The following is an 18,076-nucleotide window of genomic DNA, read 5'->3' on the forward strand; positions in this document are numbered from 1 at the left end:
TGCTGAGTTGTCTACATTATTTGACACATGCCTACCATCTACTCTAGTTGGATTTTCACAGAATCCATTATAGTTTTGTGGCACAAGCTCTGCTTTAAAATATTGTATGTAATTGCATTTATGCATTTTTAAAGGGATACCTTCATCTTAGAGTGGATTTGAATTTCTTTTATCCATATTGAAATTTTCTTATTCATAGAAATTGTAAATTTTTTGTAAGGGTCATGTTTTTGTCAGTTATGTTGTGGACTTCTACAGTATGTCCTTCATAGACAATACTTCTATATTTGAAAACTATGAATTTATACATAAATTTGTGCATAAAACAAATTTAGCTGAACACTTGACTAGTGGTGCTGCTTTAGGAATAAAATCTGGATCTCTGTCACTATTATCCATGCTGATATATTATCCAAATACATTTCAAAATAGATAATTATAAAGGCAATAAAGATAATTGGAGTGACTTGAGATATTGTAATATTCACTCTAAAAACTTAATCAATAAAGATTATCCAAAGTAACGAACAATCAAAACAACTTTGTTTGTGACATAACCTAGAAAATGACGGGAAATCAACCTTGATGAGCTTGAAAACAAGACATCTCCAGTACATGTCTGGTTTTCAAACTCATTGGTTTGCTAGCATATGATTTAGACAAGTGTAAACGCCATCTAGCGGCAAAACTAGGCACTGTACATCTCTGATTTTTACACCAATCGATTCGGCAGCTTCTGTAGAAGAATCAGTATAAGAATATCAGTATAAAATCAGAGTATAAGAATCAGACAAAAACCTATTTTCTCAAAAAATGGCGCTTGTCTGGTTTTTAAACTCAGGCCTTCAGTAGTGGAAGAATCGGGTCCAAGTGGAGGTAAGCGAGAAGGAATCCAGTAGTGGAAGATCGAGTCCAAGTGGAGACAGAGAGAGATGGAATCCAGTGGTGGAAAATCGAGTCCAAGTGGAGATAGAGAGAGATGGAATCCAGTAGTGGAAGATCGTGTTCATGGTGGAGATAGAGCGAAATGGGATCCAGTAAAAACTGAAAAAGAGAAGAAAAAGCCAGCAGAAAAACGAAAAATCTTTGAAGAAAGTTATCAATTGAGAAAAGATACATAATACAATTGATAATGAATAATATTCGCATAAAATTGAAGAGGAATAGTATGATTTAATGTGGGAAAGAATCGAATATTATATGGATAAATAATTATATGGATATTATAATATAATATATGGATACTAGTAGAAGGTAATCAGATAGAAAGAGAAAAGGTAGAAAGATAAATAGATATAGAAAGAGAAATAAACATTTGAACATGCTGGATAGCTAGTGAAAAAAATCACAGGGAAAATAATGATAATAATAGGGAAGAAAGAGGAGGAAGAAGGAATGTGCACAAATTGAGAAGAACTTATGAAACTGAACTATAGAATAAGAAATAGAACATCGTATTGTGATCTTGAATTAATCAAGGAGAGAAGAAGAAGAAGAAAAGAAGAAGAAAAGAAAAAGAAAGGGAAGAAGAAGAAGAAGAAGAAGAAGAAGAAGAAGAAGAAGACGAAGAAGACGAAGAAGAAGAAGAAGAAGAGAAGAAGAAGAAGAAGAAGAAGAAGAAGAAGAATAGAAGAGAATAATAATCATCATCGCAAACAACAATATTCAAGTAATCATTATAAATATAAGATCAAGAAGAGAAATTAGAAAGAAAAATAAGAAGTAGAGGAGACGATGGAGAAAGTGCTAGATTATTTTAGATGAGTTTTAAATAGGATTGAACGGTGAAGTGTGAAAAATATTATATAGTATTTTACTATACTTCTAATAGAAGTATAATTAACCATTGGGAGTTGCAATAACAATAAAAGTAGTAAATTGAGAACTGTAATATTTAGTGATGAATGTCTAAGATAACGTTAAATGAAACACAGCCCCTATATAAGCATATGAACCCACTCCGTCCGACTACCCACCCCTCCGTTCTATCAATAATTCTTCACACATTTGCTTCTATTGCTCGAGCTGTGGCAACAGTAGGAGATATCATTATGTACACCTTATATAGAAGAGATTACTATCTTTACCTATAGATTACATCCATATCTATAACGTATGTTAATCATCCAATTTATTTGAAATTCAGCATTTCGAAAATTATTAATTATGGAAATAATTTTGGTAAGAGATGTAATAATTATTAGTAAGAATAGAGATAATGATTCTCTAAGTACCCTCTGGAGTATAGTAGTTGATGCATTGAATGTAGTTTTGGGAATTAATATCAAGATAAATTATTAATCAGTATTAACAAATGTGGATCTCCTTAGTTTGAAATAATTGCCTCATACATAATCATAAATAGCAGTGGAAAGATTCATTTATAGAACAGAAAGCCAGCTCATGAAAAATGCCAGAGAGAGACAGTAAGAGAAAAAAAGATAATGAAACAGAGAGAGTGTGTCTGAAAGCAAGGGAAATAAGAATGAGAGAGTAACTAAAAGAGCATCCACCACACAGAAGGCGACAGTATGACTTTCTGATTAATGTGGTGCGCTTTGGATAAATTCACCTCAAACGGTCAGAAATCCTCACAAATACCATACACGCTTCCCATTCCAACAATGCTGACAGTTTCCAGTCGATCTCACACTGTAGAGTCCTTCCCCACCCTATTTTGTCCAACCCCTCATCATAAAAAGGATTAGCTCATTTAAAATTTGAAAGAAAGATTAAATGGGGGTGAAATTCCCTGCTACAGGGGTCAGACTGAGTAAAAATAAACATAATTGTTGGCAAATAAAACCCACTCACCATTATTCTTCTCCTTTTTAGTAACGTATTTTCAAAAGCACCCCCGTTAATAATAGAATATACTTTTTCAAAGAGATCAAATAACATTGAACGCGCGCCTTTTTTCGAATTTATGCAAATTTTAATTAATTGGCAAGAGAGGAGTGGAAAGAAAACAAAAATATCAGAGAGTGGATGAGGAACAACACACAGCGCTATTTCCGTCTCGTTCCTTTGATGTTGTAGGCCTACTCTCCATGTATTGAACTTCAAGATCATTTAGCCGGCCTCTATTCTTGGATTGTTCATTTTTGTTCCACCCGATATACGTCGGAAAGGGTCGGTCCTGGGCAACTTGTTTGAAAACAAATGTTCATCCCGTAGGTGACTAACAAGCCTCATTATTGGTGCGGATCAAAGGATTAGCGTCATTTGAAAAAAGGAATCACTGTGTCAAAAAAAGAGAATATGAATAAGAGTCAGCCGGCACAGGGCACTTGGTTGACTTCAAAGGGATCCAACTGTCTGCCAAAAGATCTCTCATTAAAATTGCGTCTAGTATCAAAGAATGAGTATCGTTAATGTTGGACTTTTATAAGGATAAGGGTCCACTGATTAGAGAGACCGGTAGGTCTTAATTAATTAATAAAAATGGCAGTATTATTAACTATAATAGTCGAATGCACTTTGAAGTGTTTGTAATGGTTGGATGATTAACATTTGATGTTGTTTATAAAGAAATATGACAGTTTAAAAGTGATATTGATATGAAATAGAAGTAAAAAAACACTCCACTTATATGAGCTACTTTTGTTCAAATTGATAAAAACAATATGGAAACTTGTAGTACTCTTTATTCTTCTAAATTTTAACCTTCTAGTCGTGACCCTGGGTCCCAGGGACCCGCTTCTTTCATATTGAATATCTCAATATATTTTAAGATATGATGTTATTCTATGATTCTAATATGTTCAAGGGTTATTGATGAACGCATTGAGCACTTATGTAAAGCAGAAATCGATCTTTATTATAATTATAAAAATAGATTTGTGAAACCTTGCATTTTCAGGGTAGTGAAAAGTAACTTTTGGTTATTATTTTATATAAAGTCAACAAGTGAACAAAAAATTATAGTGATGAATACTATGATAGATCTCACATACAACACTACCAGATAGATAGGAAAAATTGGAAGGTCATAGTTCACTCTTTAGGGTAGTTTTTACCCTACCCTCAATTTCATGTTGCACAATCTCTGCAAGACATGAAATTATAGTGATGAATACTATTATAAATCCTAAAACCTACATAAAACACTACTAGAAACATTAAAAATATATAAGGTCTCATAAAGTTCACTTTTAGGGGAGGTTTAGAATTCCTGGGATCACCTGAAATTCATTGGTTTCACTATCATCCCACTCAGGGTCAGTATTCTCGAACTATGAATTTATTTTCAGTATCACTAATGTCATTGAAATAGAGATCTAGAAGTTAATAATTTGTAAATTCTTCGAAGTCTCTGTTCAAAAAAAAAACATATAGACTGCTTGAATCCAATCACTATTGCATAAAAATGTGCATTTGAAAAAAAACAAAAAAAGTTACGTTAGTCGCGACCCTTGGGTCCCTGGGACCCAGAAACGTCATTTCACGAAAACAACAAGTCACAGAGCACTAACACTCTACATCAAGTTTTAGTGTCTACTGACATGAATTTACATGGGTCACAATAGACATTAAAGCAATCGAAAGCAAAATTATAACTAAAACAAAAATTGCCCGGGTTCACGACTAGAAGGTTAATGTTGTTTCTATTAAAATAGAAGTAGGCTAATTTAAGTGGCATTCATTGGTGGTAAGTGAACAGACACTGTAAGAAACTTTTCAATTTTCAAGACAAGTCGGTAGAGAGTCTGAGCAATCCAGCTTGATAATTTTGTTTAGATATCTATTCGTTCTATCTTGTTATATTAGATATCATTGAATGCGAATTTTTCTTGATTGCAAATGAAAGGAACAAGAAATAGAATATCAAGAATAATATATTAGAAGCGATCCCAATTCAACAGCATCTATTAGGAGTTTTGTCGATTTTTATTGAAAAAATAAAGAGTGAAGGATTCAATGAGAGAGAATATTCAAAGAAATATAATCATCTACTCTAATCTACATATTATATTTTAAAGATAAGTACAATTTTTCAATATAATTTTCCTCCACCTCCTGTCTAAAGTGCTTACTTTACTCCCTGGAACATAATACTAAAGTGTCATTTTTTCGAAAAACAGGAAAACTCCCTAGAGCGTAAAAGTAACTCCATTTAAATAACATGGGAAGTATCTCTATTTCAAAAACGTACATTTGAAATAGGTTGGAAGGTCTAAGCTCAGATGAGGAAGCATATAGAGTAGTCATTAAACCAACCAAATTCAATACCTCAACCTGACATTTGATTAATATATGAAATTTATGTTTGTCTGCTAAGATTATTACAAACTTCATATCACTATACTAAAAAAATTTATAACTTTTTTATTCCATGTTATTCAAATTCCAGCCAACGAAATATTCCTCATTAACTAATCAATTTTGAAACGGGAACTTCATCATAGTTGTAGTTGTGGCGGCCATTGTTGTTACAACTTTTACCGACAGCTGATAGCGCATAGCGCTGTCGGCGGAGAACTGTGGTTACAAGCCTGCCCAGCTGTTTACTTTTTAGATTATGTTGTAACACATTGTTTGGTCATGTACGTTTTTAAAAAATTATTTTATTTGCAGTTTTTATGAAAATGTTGGTGGAGGAAAAATGTTGTGCATATCACGAGTGAAAAATGCTTTTTCTCCCTCAGGAAAATTGTTGCCCTCGGCTTCGTCCGGGCTTCAAACTTATCCCTCAGGGAGAAAAACAGTACTTTTCACTCTAGATATACAAATAACTATTGTTGAATGAGAATTGATATTGTGGAGTTTACCCATAGTTGAAAAAGCATAGTTTTATTTCTGGCATATTCTCATTTATATGTCACATCCATGTTTAATCTTTAATGTTTATTATTAGATATGGATGTGACAAAAATAAAACTGTGTTTCCATCTTAATCAAGATAAAATTTCTATGCAATATAATACGTATTTTTCAAAAATTGCAGGGAAGTTCAAGGATTACAGAAAAATTACACATTTTAAGAAACGATATAACCCAAGTTTTATTTTTTGAAGTGTTTATAAAATCATTTAATGTTTACAACGCTATTATGATTAATAGTATTGAGAAATTATATCATTTGAAAAAAAGCAATTGAAACGAATATAATATGTTCGAAAACTAGAATTCAGAACAGGGTGGGGCAGATTAACTAGCTTGTTTGGTTACTAACTAAATTACACTATATACGAATGCAATTGACATTCTAAGAACGACATACAGAGTAGCATGTAATAGAGTGTACGAAATATTTTTCAGAAACGACTGAAACAGTGAATTGGAAAGTATGGAAGCTAATTGAAATTTCTTTTCAAGCTTAATGGAACTAACTATTAATCAGTTGATGCAATTCTGTATGTTATTTTAGGATGTGGAAAATATTCTTCAATATTTTACTGAGTAACCAAATAAGCAAGTTTCTCTATCCCAACCGTTGGTTCTTAATATTGTTCCAAAATTTAGTTCTGAATATTGTTCCAAACTTTAGTTCTTAAATATAAATACAAATAGAAATATAAGTACTCTTTTTAAAATTCTCTACTCACAACTTGTTCCCAAATCACTTGATAATGGCAACATTTTATAACCGAAAAATTTTGTGAGTAAACAATTTTAAAAAAGGTTCTTAGATTTATATTTTTATTTACATTAAAAAGTATCCCTAACGAAGAAAATACAATTTAGTACTAAATATTGTTCAAAACTTCAGTTCTTAATACTATTCCAATCTTAAACTTTTAATAAAGTTTCAACCTTTACATGCAATTATAACACAAAACTTTGTTTTCAGGTTTAAAACCATCATGGAAGAATAGTTGAAAAAACAATATTTTTAAACGTTTAGAACGGTATTGAAATAACTTTTGAAGTTGGAAATTGTAGAAAAAGCTCGCCATGCTATGCTTTTCACAACTCTTGCACTGTTGTAGAATTGTTTCACCGGTGATCCTGGAAAAAATCGCAAAAAATAAAATTACTCAATTTATTGACATTTGAAAATTGCTTAATTACTTAATGTATTTTCACTGTCATAGACCAATAACAAAATCAGACATTTCAAAGCAAAAGTCGGGGAACAGTTGAAAAAGCACAGTTTAATTTCTATCATATACTACAGGCTTAGCCTATTTTTTCCTCCAATGTCATAATTATATTATGATTGTAGTATTTTGTACAATAAATAAATATCTTCATTTATATGTCAAATCAGCTGTATTGTAAGCTATTGTAAATAAGTGTATAAGCCAGTATATTGTAATCTACATAAATAAAGTACTCAATCAATCAATCAATCAACATCCATGTTTAATCTTTAATGTTTCCCATATATATAGTACCTATATAATCCATATAGACCCATATAATCCCTTTAATGTTTCCCATATAATTATTCCCATTCGTATATAGTGTATTTGTACTTTTTCAACTTTCGGAGCAGTTTTGGGCTATGCCTGTTAGTCCTCCCTCAATTATTTTAATGAATAATTGTGTATTTTAAATCAATCAATGAATTATGAATTTTCCCAACACATAAATATAGAGTAAAATAGTGTAGGCCAGAAAAGTTTACTCTTTCAACTGTTTTGGCGTTGAGATATCATAAATATTTTGCACCCAATGGTGAGTGGAAGAAGTAGAGTAAGAAATGAAGAACATTTCATTTTCTAACATCATTGCCTTGGATACTTTGTCAGCGTTTACATTTATTATGATGTTATATAATTATTGCAAATTGCATACTATAAATCACGGTATTTAGATGAAAACGGTAGGGGTCGCGAAATGTGTGCGCAGTGGCCAGCCAGCTTCATTGCGTCATCGCCACCAACCGAGGTTTCTAACACCTATTGGCAATTTATGAACCTTATTTGTTAAAAACAAATTATTAGATATATAATGACGTCAGCTACACCGGAAATTTAGCACAAACATGCGCGTGATACCTCCCGTCTTCTTCTATAAACAGTATATGATTGTTGATAATATTCTAAGATATTTAAGGAGCAATATCTAACATTTACTCCATTATAATTCAATTTGATGGTTGAAAATGGGATAATTGGTTGGAACTTGTTGTTTCTCTAAAAACAATAAAAGAAACTCTAAAAACGAACAACTCTCTAAACAATACCTTCATTTAAGTTGTCTCTAGAATCATATCCTTTCCAGAGACGACAATAATTATTTGTTGAAACACCTCTGATTTATGAAGTTACATAATTATAACTATCGATTATTATATTATTGTTATTCAAATTGCATTCAATTTTCATTCTGATTGATAATTTTCCATACTTTGTAAAATTTGTTGAATAATTAGCTATACTGTCATTTATTGACCGAACGTAGTGAGGCCTATGTTTTAACTCTGATTTTCTTTCGTCTGTATGTATGTAACGCATTTACGGCCAAACGTGTTGATAGAATTCTATGAGATTTGGCAGGAATATTCCTTTTTTAACTGCGCGTCGATATATACACAAGGTTTTTTGAAAGTTTGCATTTTAAGGATAATATGAAAGGAAAAGGAATTCCTCCATACTCTGATATCACTATATGTAACATCAACTTTGAAGATAGGATTAATCAGACTATAGAATTATTCATAATCAATCAGCTGACAAGTGGATTATCATTGCATGCATTACACAGATATCTGGCCGTGTCTATTTCTATAAGGTAGGGTTTCAATATTTTTTATGATGCGTGCCAATCAGTATCAATATTCTCTCATTTGAAAAACAAATTTAATAGGTGATTGAAAATAAAATAAAAAATGATTAAGTGAACTAATGCTGAAGAAATTATAATATTCGTTAATGAAAAAAATTAGTTTTTAAATAGTTGAGAAATATTTTTATCAGATTGAAAGATTAACCCGGAACTGGATAAATTATCATATGGAATACAAATTCAAACGTGAACTGAGTTTATTAACATGGAGTGAGTTTTTGATCTCGGAGAAAACATATAACAGTTTTTAAGAGTAAATTATGATTCAACAGTGAATTGTGATTCTAGAACAGGTGACATCAGATACTTATGGATACTGTTCACAGAACTACTAGTTCAACATTAGAGAATAAGCCTGAATATATTGTAACTTGGATGAGAAAAGAACTCTAAAGAACTCAGGTTCACCCAGTTATTATTAAACAATAAGAATTCTCAGTAACAACTCACCTTAATAAATAATATATTCTCAAAGCTATACGACTCGTGTATTTACTGCTGAACTGCCGCGTTGGCTGCTATACTTGGACTATTGATTACTTCCCCTAAACTCTCTAGAAGTTCCTTTCTGTAATCATCAAAATCGCCATCAACTTCATTGATTGTCTGATCCTCAATGACCCACAGAGTACAGTCGGTGTCTCGGATAAGTCGCTCGTCGTGGGAAACTATTATAACACCTGAAACATAAAGTCAAAAAATGTATAAATTTTGTAATAGTATCTTACATCACAAGGATGGGAAGGGGCCTTTTGCAGGCGAGAATGATGTTTCTATTCGAGGCGTTAGCCCAGACTAGAATTTCATTCGAGCACTGCAAAAGACATTCACGACCAAGTAAGGTACACTATTTTTACTTTCCTTGCCCTATTACCATAGGTAAGGAAAGTATTGCTTTCAAAAAAAATTTAAGGTACCCTAATTTCATGTTTTCTATACGTTTCAAGGTCCCCTGAGTCCAAAAACATGATTTTTGGGTGTTTGTCTGTGTGTGTGTGTCTGTGAACACGATAACTCCATTCCTAATTAACCGATTGACTTGAAATTTTAAACTTAAGGTCCTTATACCATGAGGTTCCGACAATAAGAAATTCAATAAAATTCAATTTAAAATGGCGGATAATGGCTGAAAACCCATATTTTCACGGTTTTCTCGAAAACGGCTCTAACGATTTTCTTCAAATTTATACCCTAGATAGCTATTCATAAGCCCTATCAACTGACATGAGTCTCATTTCTGGGAAAATTGCAGGAGCTCCGTAATATTCCTGAGAAGAATGAATTATGTTAAATTTCTATCACGATTTTCTCAAAAAATAACTTGACCGATTTCTTGTCATAATAATCTATAGAAGAATAATTGAGAAATAGAAAACATTACCTGCTTGTGCTGATGTTTCAGCATTCTATAAACATAACCTAGTTTACAAATTCCGAATCAGGAATTTTTTAAAAGTTGACAAAACTTCCACCTGGAGCGCTGGAGGTGGTTTTTTGTAGCAGTTTAGCTGTTCCTATTTTGGAACTAGGAAACATACTCAACTGTAAAGAAAACATATGGTTTCATTACAGTAGAGTATGCTGTAATGTGAATCATATGTTTATTTGTTCTGCAAACAGCTGTTTACCGGATTGATTTCATGCATGAAAAACAGCTGAAATTGAACGACTATGACAAAAAGAATTTTCTGGAAATGATACACGAAACTTGTAGATAAAAATTGATAGGGATAAATACAGAGTAGTAAAATCACTATAGTGAAGTCCACGTTATAATGGCAGTGAGGAGAGATAGGAGAACACCATTGTCGTTTTTCTGCCTTGCCACTGCCTTCTATAGAATATAGCTGATAACGGTATATCTAATGTCATATCAACTGTTAATGATTCTTGTTAAATACAAGGCACAAGGGCATAGGACAGATGGTTGCAGCAGAGTACTAGTCTAAATTGATGCCCACGTTATAATGACAGTGAAGAAAGATAGGGGAACAGCGTTGCCAATTCTCTGCTTCGATTTGTATATCATGAAGCTATCAAAATGAAAAAGTTTTCTCAAGAAATCATTTTTTTTCTGATCATTACTTTTTGAGATATGAGCGCTTAGAGTTTAAATTTTTGGTACAGAACATTTCAAGTTCTGTAAGAGATAAATCCATGTGATTTAGAGAATAGATTCTTCATGGTATTGTTGATCTAGTAAAACAAATGTTTTTTGAAAATATCAATTTTCGAGAAAGTTGTTCAATTTACTAAAAATAACTCGACCAAAAGTTATTTTTAGTAAGTTGAATAACTTTCTCAAAAATTGATATTTTCAGAATTTTTTGTTTTATTAGATCAACAATATCATGAAAAATCTGTCCTCTGAATCTCATGGATTTATATCTTACCGTACTTGAAATGTTCTGTCCCAAAAATTTAAACTTTAGGCGCTCATATCTCAAAAAGTAATGATCGGAGAATAGCTATTTATGTATTAAGAGCGTAATGCTTCTTTATCGCTCGCGCAAAACAGTTATCACGCGACGCGAAGCGGAGCGTGATAATTTTGCAAGAGCGATAAAGAAGCATTACTCGCGAATTACATACAAAAATTTTTTCTACAACTGCCCAAACCTGTTAAATTACTTATATCGGCGGAGTTACAATAACCGACTTTTTAGGTTAAGATCTAAAACATCAGCTTTTAAACATCAGCTGGTTGGCGAGCGTAAAGAAACTCTTCTGCGTATGCGCGAATGATTTGCGAGCGTGAAGAAAATTTACTGCGCATGCGCGGATGGTTAGCGAGCGAAAAAGTAGATTCTCCTCAGAAATAAGCTGTTTTACGAGGAGAATTGAGTATGTAAATTATTTTTTTACGCGCAGTTGTAGAAAAAAAAATGTTTTCATGAGAAAACTTTATTATTTTGATAGCTTCATGATATACAAATCGAAAAAAATTGAAAAATATCACCCGAAGAGAGTTTATTTTTAGCCTTTCCACAGCCTTAATGGTGTCTTGCATTTTTTATAGCACTTTGACTTGTCTGACACCGTTCCAGGCCAACCAGACGTAATACTTATCTATCTTCAGTTATCGCAATCAGATATCGGTGTTAGGTGCAATTATTGGTTGTGACAATTCAGATAGCGGTGGAGGCCGAAATAGCAATCTGATATTGTCTGTGGTATTTTTCTAGCTGCGTGCCAAACCCTGGAATTATCTTCAGAGTGATTCAGTGCTGTGAGTGCATGCATTATAGAATAATTGTGGGGGGCGATTGAAACAGTTTATTCAATGGTTTTTGCTATTACGATCACGGTGTCAGCTTGTTTTATTCCAAACTCCATTTCTACTCAACTTGCTTATTTATGCAACTCTGAACCCATTTCTTGTTATTTGGTTTAGCAAAAACTGCTTCTTTTGTTTAAATAATTCTCACAAATTTTTTTAATTTGAGTTTTCTGGATCCTTCTATGGGTTGGAAAGACCATTTTCTTGTTTAAAAGAGGCGCGGCGCGAAGTCGCAAGATTGGTAAATAACTTTACCCGCTCGGTTTAACATATTTTTTTATCTTCTTCCTTATTAACTTACTTTCTTTGTTTTTTTTCTTTTTCATTACAATTAATATTATTATAAATTTTACAGAATAGTATTATACTCTTATAGAAAAATATATGTCAGTTCTTGAATGTGATGATGATCTCATAGGCTATCATGATACAAGTGAAATAGATGATTTATTCTCTTTCGAACCACATAACATAAGCAATAAAAACTTATTGAATTTTTTTCATACTAATATAAGAAGCCTGAATAAAAACTTTGAAGAACTGGTTCATTATTTAGGAAATATAAACTTCAAATTTCATATTATTGCCTTATCAGAAACGTGGATTACGGATGATGCTCATTTCACTTACGGTCTTGAAGGATATAATGTTGTACAGAATAAAAGTAAACATTCAAAGTGTGATGGGATATGTTTATTTGTTGATAAAAATTTTCATTTTGAAATAATTGATTTGGATATCGAAGAATCGAATTCAATCTGTATAGTTTGTTCAATTGATAACATCAAATACACAATAATTTTAATTTATCGCTCTCCAGCTACCAACATTAATAATTTCATTTCAAGTCTAGACGCTTGTTTGAACAGAATGAAGGACACTACCAATGTAATTTTAATGGGCGATATAAATCTTAATATTTTAGAAAACAATAGTTTAACAAATGAGTACTTGAGTACTCTGCATATCAACGGATTTAAATCCTACATTAACAAGCCGACAAGGATAGTGAATGGAAATGGTACCTGCATAGACCACATATTTTTCAAGGAGGGGGGAAACATTAGAGACCTGCAGCGTGGCGTGATTATTAAAACTAACATAACAGACCATTACAGTGTTTCACTGCACTTGAGTGAAGCCTTGAAAAATAACGCGGTAGCAGGGGAATTATGGACCAAAACTGTAACTGACTTTGACGGATTAATAGCTGACTTACAGGTTGAAAACTGGGCTGATATTTACAACACCGACAATATCGATGCAATGGTTAGCAATTTCATAGAAAAATTGACACAACTCACAAATAAAAGAACAAAAACAATCAGATTAAGTAAAAAAAACAAACCAGTAAAAAAATGGATAACACCCAGTCTAGTCAATGCAATCCGAGAAAGAGACAAATTACACAGGAAGCTCTCACGACAGCCAAACAATATTGAATTGCAAACCCGCTACAAAAACTACCGGAATACTTTAAATAATTAATAAAAAGGGCAAAAATAGATTATTTTAATGAGAAGTTCGATGAACATAGGAATAACGCCAAGAAAACTTGGGAATACATTAACGAGCTGCTGGAAATAAAGAAAAACACAAAAGAAATAAGCCTAGATGCAGATATACTCAACGATTACTTTGCTAACGTGGGTGTATCATTTGCCAGAAAAATATCAGGAAATGTAAGTGATATCCCAGTTCCTCGATCGCTATCAAATTCATGTCAGCACAGTATCTTTCTCAACCCCACAAACTCAAACGAAATAATGTCAATTATAAATCAGTTGAAAAACAAATCTACACCAGGACCAGATAACTTCACAGGACCTTTCATAAAAAAAATTTCTCACCACATAACTGGACCCTTAGAACATATATTCAACAAATGTTTAAATGAAGGATATTTCCCAAAAAAGTTCAGAGAAGCCAGAATCATCCCAATACCTAAAACCGGAGATTTAAAAAAACCAGAAAATTATAGACCGATAAGCTTGATAAGTAACCTTTCCAAAATATTAGAAAAAATAATAAAAAACAGAATTATGAGTTTTTAGAGAAAGAAAATATAATAAATGAAAAGCAATTTGGTTTTCAAAAAAATAAGTCTACTAAAGATGCAGTCATCCACTTGAACAAAATAATTTTTGACAATTTTAATAGCAATAGAAAAACTCTTGCAGTGTTCATGGATCTATCAAAAGCTTTTGATACGATACCTCACAATAAAACAAATTAGATAGGGCTGGAATTAGAGGTGCAGCAAATGATTTATTTTCTTCATATTTGACTGAAAGGAAACAATACCTACATCTTCAGGGTCAAACTGATATTAAATATACGTCAGGTTTCGGCTTGCCTCAAGGTTCTGTGCTTTCACCAGTTCTTTTTTTGTTATATGTGAATGACCTACTCAAACTAAACCTCCAAGATTGCACCACTCTGTCTTTTGCAGATGACACTGTATTGATCTTCAGCGGCAAAAGCTGGGCAGAAACTTTCAATATAGCCAATAGAAACCTAATAATTATTAGAAAATGGCTTCAAGAACATATCCTGACTTTAAACGCTGACAAAACTAAGTATATCACCTTTTCACCCAATATAACTGGACAACCAGCAACAGATTTAAATCTTAAAATAGGGACAACAAATAATAACAATGAAAACTCTACAGATAATACAGAAGCACAAAAAACATTAGAAAGGGTTCACACGATTAAATATCTTGGTATATTATTGGATCAACATTTAAAATGGAACAAACACATAGATTATTTGTGCTCAAAGTTGAAATACCTCATTTACATTTTTTACAAAATAAATAAAATAAAAAACATAGACATTATACGGAAAATTTACTTTGCATACGCTCACTCATTATTTCAATATATTAATGAAGTATGGGGAGCTGCTTATGATACACATCTGAAGAAATTATTTATCTTACAAAAACATATTATAAGAGCAGCATTAGGAAGACCTCGACTCTATCCTAGTAGGGACATTTTTCTTGAATTTAAGGTCCCTACAATAAGACAGAATTATATGAAAAATATAATACTCCATATCAATAAGAATAAATCTAATTTTCCTGCACACATAACACCCCATAATACACGTCCTAACAATAGATTCAACACAGAACTCATTAAGCTAACCATATGCAGGCATCAATTTACCTATTATTGCAGCTACATTATAAATAAAATTCCAAACGATTTTATAGATAAACAAATGACACGTAATTTAAGCAAAAGCATAGATTATTGGATTGAGCATAACATATTCTTCAAACTAGTTGTATAAAGTATAATATTGTATCCAACAAGCATTGTTACTAAAAACATTGAGCAATGGTTTTTTTCATTTTCACGTTCTCGAACACGGTATTGTAAATGTTCCCTCATCATCTTTTTTTTTATCGTATATTTTTATGTATTCCCTGTGTGAAATATTCACTTCATGATGGCCTCAAGACGTCACAGTGGTTAATTGGATTCTACTTTGTCATATAGTATGTACTATTCTTAAGTTTTTAATTTTTTTTCTGAGCCTTTGAGACTTTTGTATATTGCTGTAATACTTTCTTTAGCTCTTTTTATTTTAATTTTTATATCGCTTCTTACTTGACCTGAATTGAAGCAGAATAATTTAACCGCAACTCACTGCCAACACACAAGGACTCTTATGTTGGCAGTGCTGAATATTACATTGATTACATTGATAATTATTGTTGTGCAAGTTACAATAAATGTATATTTTTAGGTGATTGTATATTGCATACTTTAGTGATTGTATTGTACAAATATTTGTATGTGATTTTTGGCAATAAATTCAATTCAATTCAATTCAATTCAATCTATCTATCTTTCTTCTATTCAACTAAAATTAATTTCTAACCTCCTTTATACTCGTTGATAGCCTCAGCTAGCGCATCAATCGACTCGATATCGAGATTGTTGGTAGGCTCGTCGAGTATAAGGACATCGGGAGCATTTAGGCACAATTCGGCCAACGCCACACGAGCCTTCTGACCTCCGGACAAGTCCTTCATCTTGATTGTGTGCGCATGCGAAACTAGACCGAAAGTACCCAGCTGTTTCCTGGCTTTCTCGTAGGGCAGGTCGAATAGACGCATCAGGTATTCGGACGGGGTCTCTTCCGCCGTCAAGTGTTCGCCTGAATGCTGGTCGAAACGGCCGATACGCTTGAAAAAGCAAAAATGATTGAAAATAAAAATCATCAAATTAAGGAAATACACTAATTTTGTATGAGATGCGTTAATTCTATAACGAAAATACTAATCTAGTGTGAAAGTCTCACAAAGTTGTGGCGATGAAGGAATCAAATATTGTACTTGAGTTGATGAAGATAATCTGATCAAAAAATCGGATGAAATAGAGTTATGGGCTCGGCCTCACTCTTGATCATAATTATTGTATTATTAATTATGACTGCGTTTACGAACGAATAAATGAACAATTCACTGTTGGGAGATGTAACATTCCAATGAAGAATGAATTTTTTGTGGTGATTATATTGCTCAAGCGCTAATATTACAGTATCAACTGGACAAGTTCAGATAGGTTCAATTTGTAATTCGTAACACGATTTCAAATGAATATTTTCCATTTAGATGCGTTACTTCTATAACGAAAATACTAGTCTAGTGTGAATTTATAATCGTGTTGTAGGCTATTCATGCTGAATTATTTTTTCCCCTGAGGATGATGTCCACGTGAGCTCCAGGCTTGTGCGTGGATAATGATGGGAGATGAGTGGACCTACAGCTAAAGGTGGGTTCCGAGCCACCTGGAGGCGACTTTTAAACTCATGAATGATACCTAGAAGTGTTTGCTACCCAAGTGGTCACCATTAAAGTAAAAGTAGCAGATTTGTATGATAAAATTAGTCCAGTCAATATAGACATAAAAAAGGGGGTGTGCTTGCAATTCATATTGTAGTTCTGATTTTCTAATATATTATTTGGGTACATAAGAGAAGTCCAGAACCAATTTCTTCATGCAAAATTTCCTTGTGCTAGATACAGAGTGGCCAAAAAACCTCGTATTTTCGGCTCATTTTCCAGTTTTCAGCTATTTCTGCCAAATTTCTTAATCGGACAGAAAAATTTGCTCTTGCCTTTTTTATATTATAAAATGAGATCGTTCGCAACTCTCTATCTCCAATGAGTACTGAGTTATAATTTTTCAAAAAATGAGTGGAATTTGAAGATTTATTAACAGAGCTATAACCATTAAAACATGATTAGTTGGAATTAAATAACATAAATTGGAACTTAATTATATGTTTATAATATAGAATCACACGTATTCTTCTATTTTCTTCGATGACATGACCGGTTTCGCGCCATAATCAAGAGTCAAGATTGTAAGAAGTATGTTTAGTCATCGAATAAAATAGAAGTGTATTAGTGATATTATAGAATAAAACTATCAAGTAGTCCTCTAGAAAGAAATTTGAAACTTGATTATAATAGCTTAGTTAATGATTCATTATTAGAGACATGGTTCTGGCCGCTACACCACACGTTAACGTCATACCTCCAACTGGGCTCCAGCTCTATTCATATTCCGTGAGGAAAATTTCTAGTTTATTTATTTCTGGACTGAAAGGTGGACTCAAATCAATTCAAGTGGACAGCATAACCTGTAATTTTTATTTAGAAAAAATAATTATGCCTCCGGTCTCACAGACCGGTGTTTCGGTTAAAGTGATATTGGGATGATCCGTGGTCCAGTGAATAATTTCACCATTTTCAAAATGTCATCTCACTATAAAAAAATTCACTCAGGCTGTAAAATGGACATAGAAAACAGGTGGACTTCATAACTCTACCTTCATTGTATTATCATTCATCCCATCATCATCATCACCTAGGCTTAAAATACTTCTAGGAAGTCACCTTTGTAAAATAATAAAATGATAGAATAATAATAATAGAGATGTGATACGCGAGCTGCTACCCATCGGCATTGCCAAGTCGGTAAGCGAGTATCACAGAGGAGTTTAGCCTGCATTACAGTGGAGCCACTCGGC

The 18,076-nt window shown here is 32.7% G+C and overlaps 1 protein-coding gene across 1 annotated transcript in view; it reads right to left on the minus strand.

Annotated features, from left to right (window-relative positions):
- Positions 1-5,986: 5,986 nt before the first annotated feature.
- Positions 5,987-18,076, minus strand: part of LOC111056604 (ATP-binding cassette sub-family F member 1) — a 32,863-nt gene continuing 20,773 nt past the window's right edge. Inside the window, exons 8-10 of the mRNA XM_039433251.1 lie at positions 15,917-16,223; positions 9,187-9,416; positions 5,987-6,951 (exon numbers count right to left, since the gene is read on the minus strand). Of these exons, the coding sequence (XP_039289185.1) occupies positions 9,229-9,416; positions 15,917-16,223 (495 nt within the window). The 3' untranslated portion in view covers positions 5,987-6,951; positions 9,187-9,228. The remainder of the gene's footprint in view (positions 6,952-9,186; positions 9,417-15,916; positions 16,224-18,076) is intronic.

Source organism: Nilaparvata lugens, chromosome 7 (assembly GCF_014356525.2).
Source record: "Nilaparvata lugens isolate BPH chromosome 7, ASM1435652v1, whole genome shotgun sequence".
In the NCBI taxonomy this organism is placed as follows: Eukaryota; Metazoa; Arthropoda; class Insecta; order Hemiptera; family Delphacidae; genus Nilaparvata; species Nilaparvata lugens.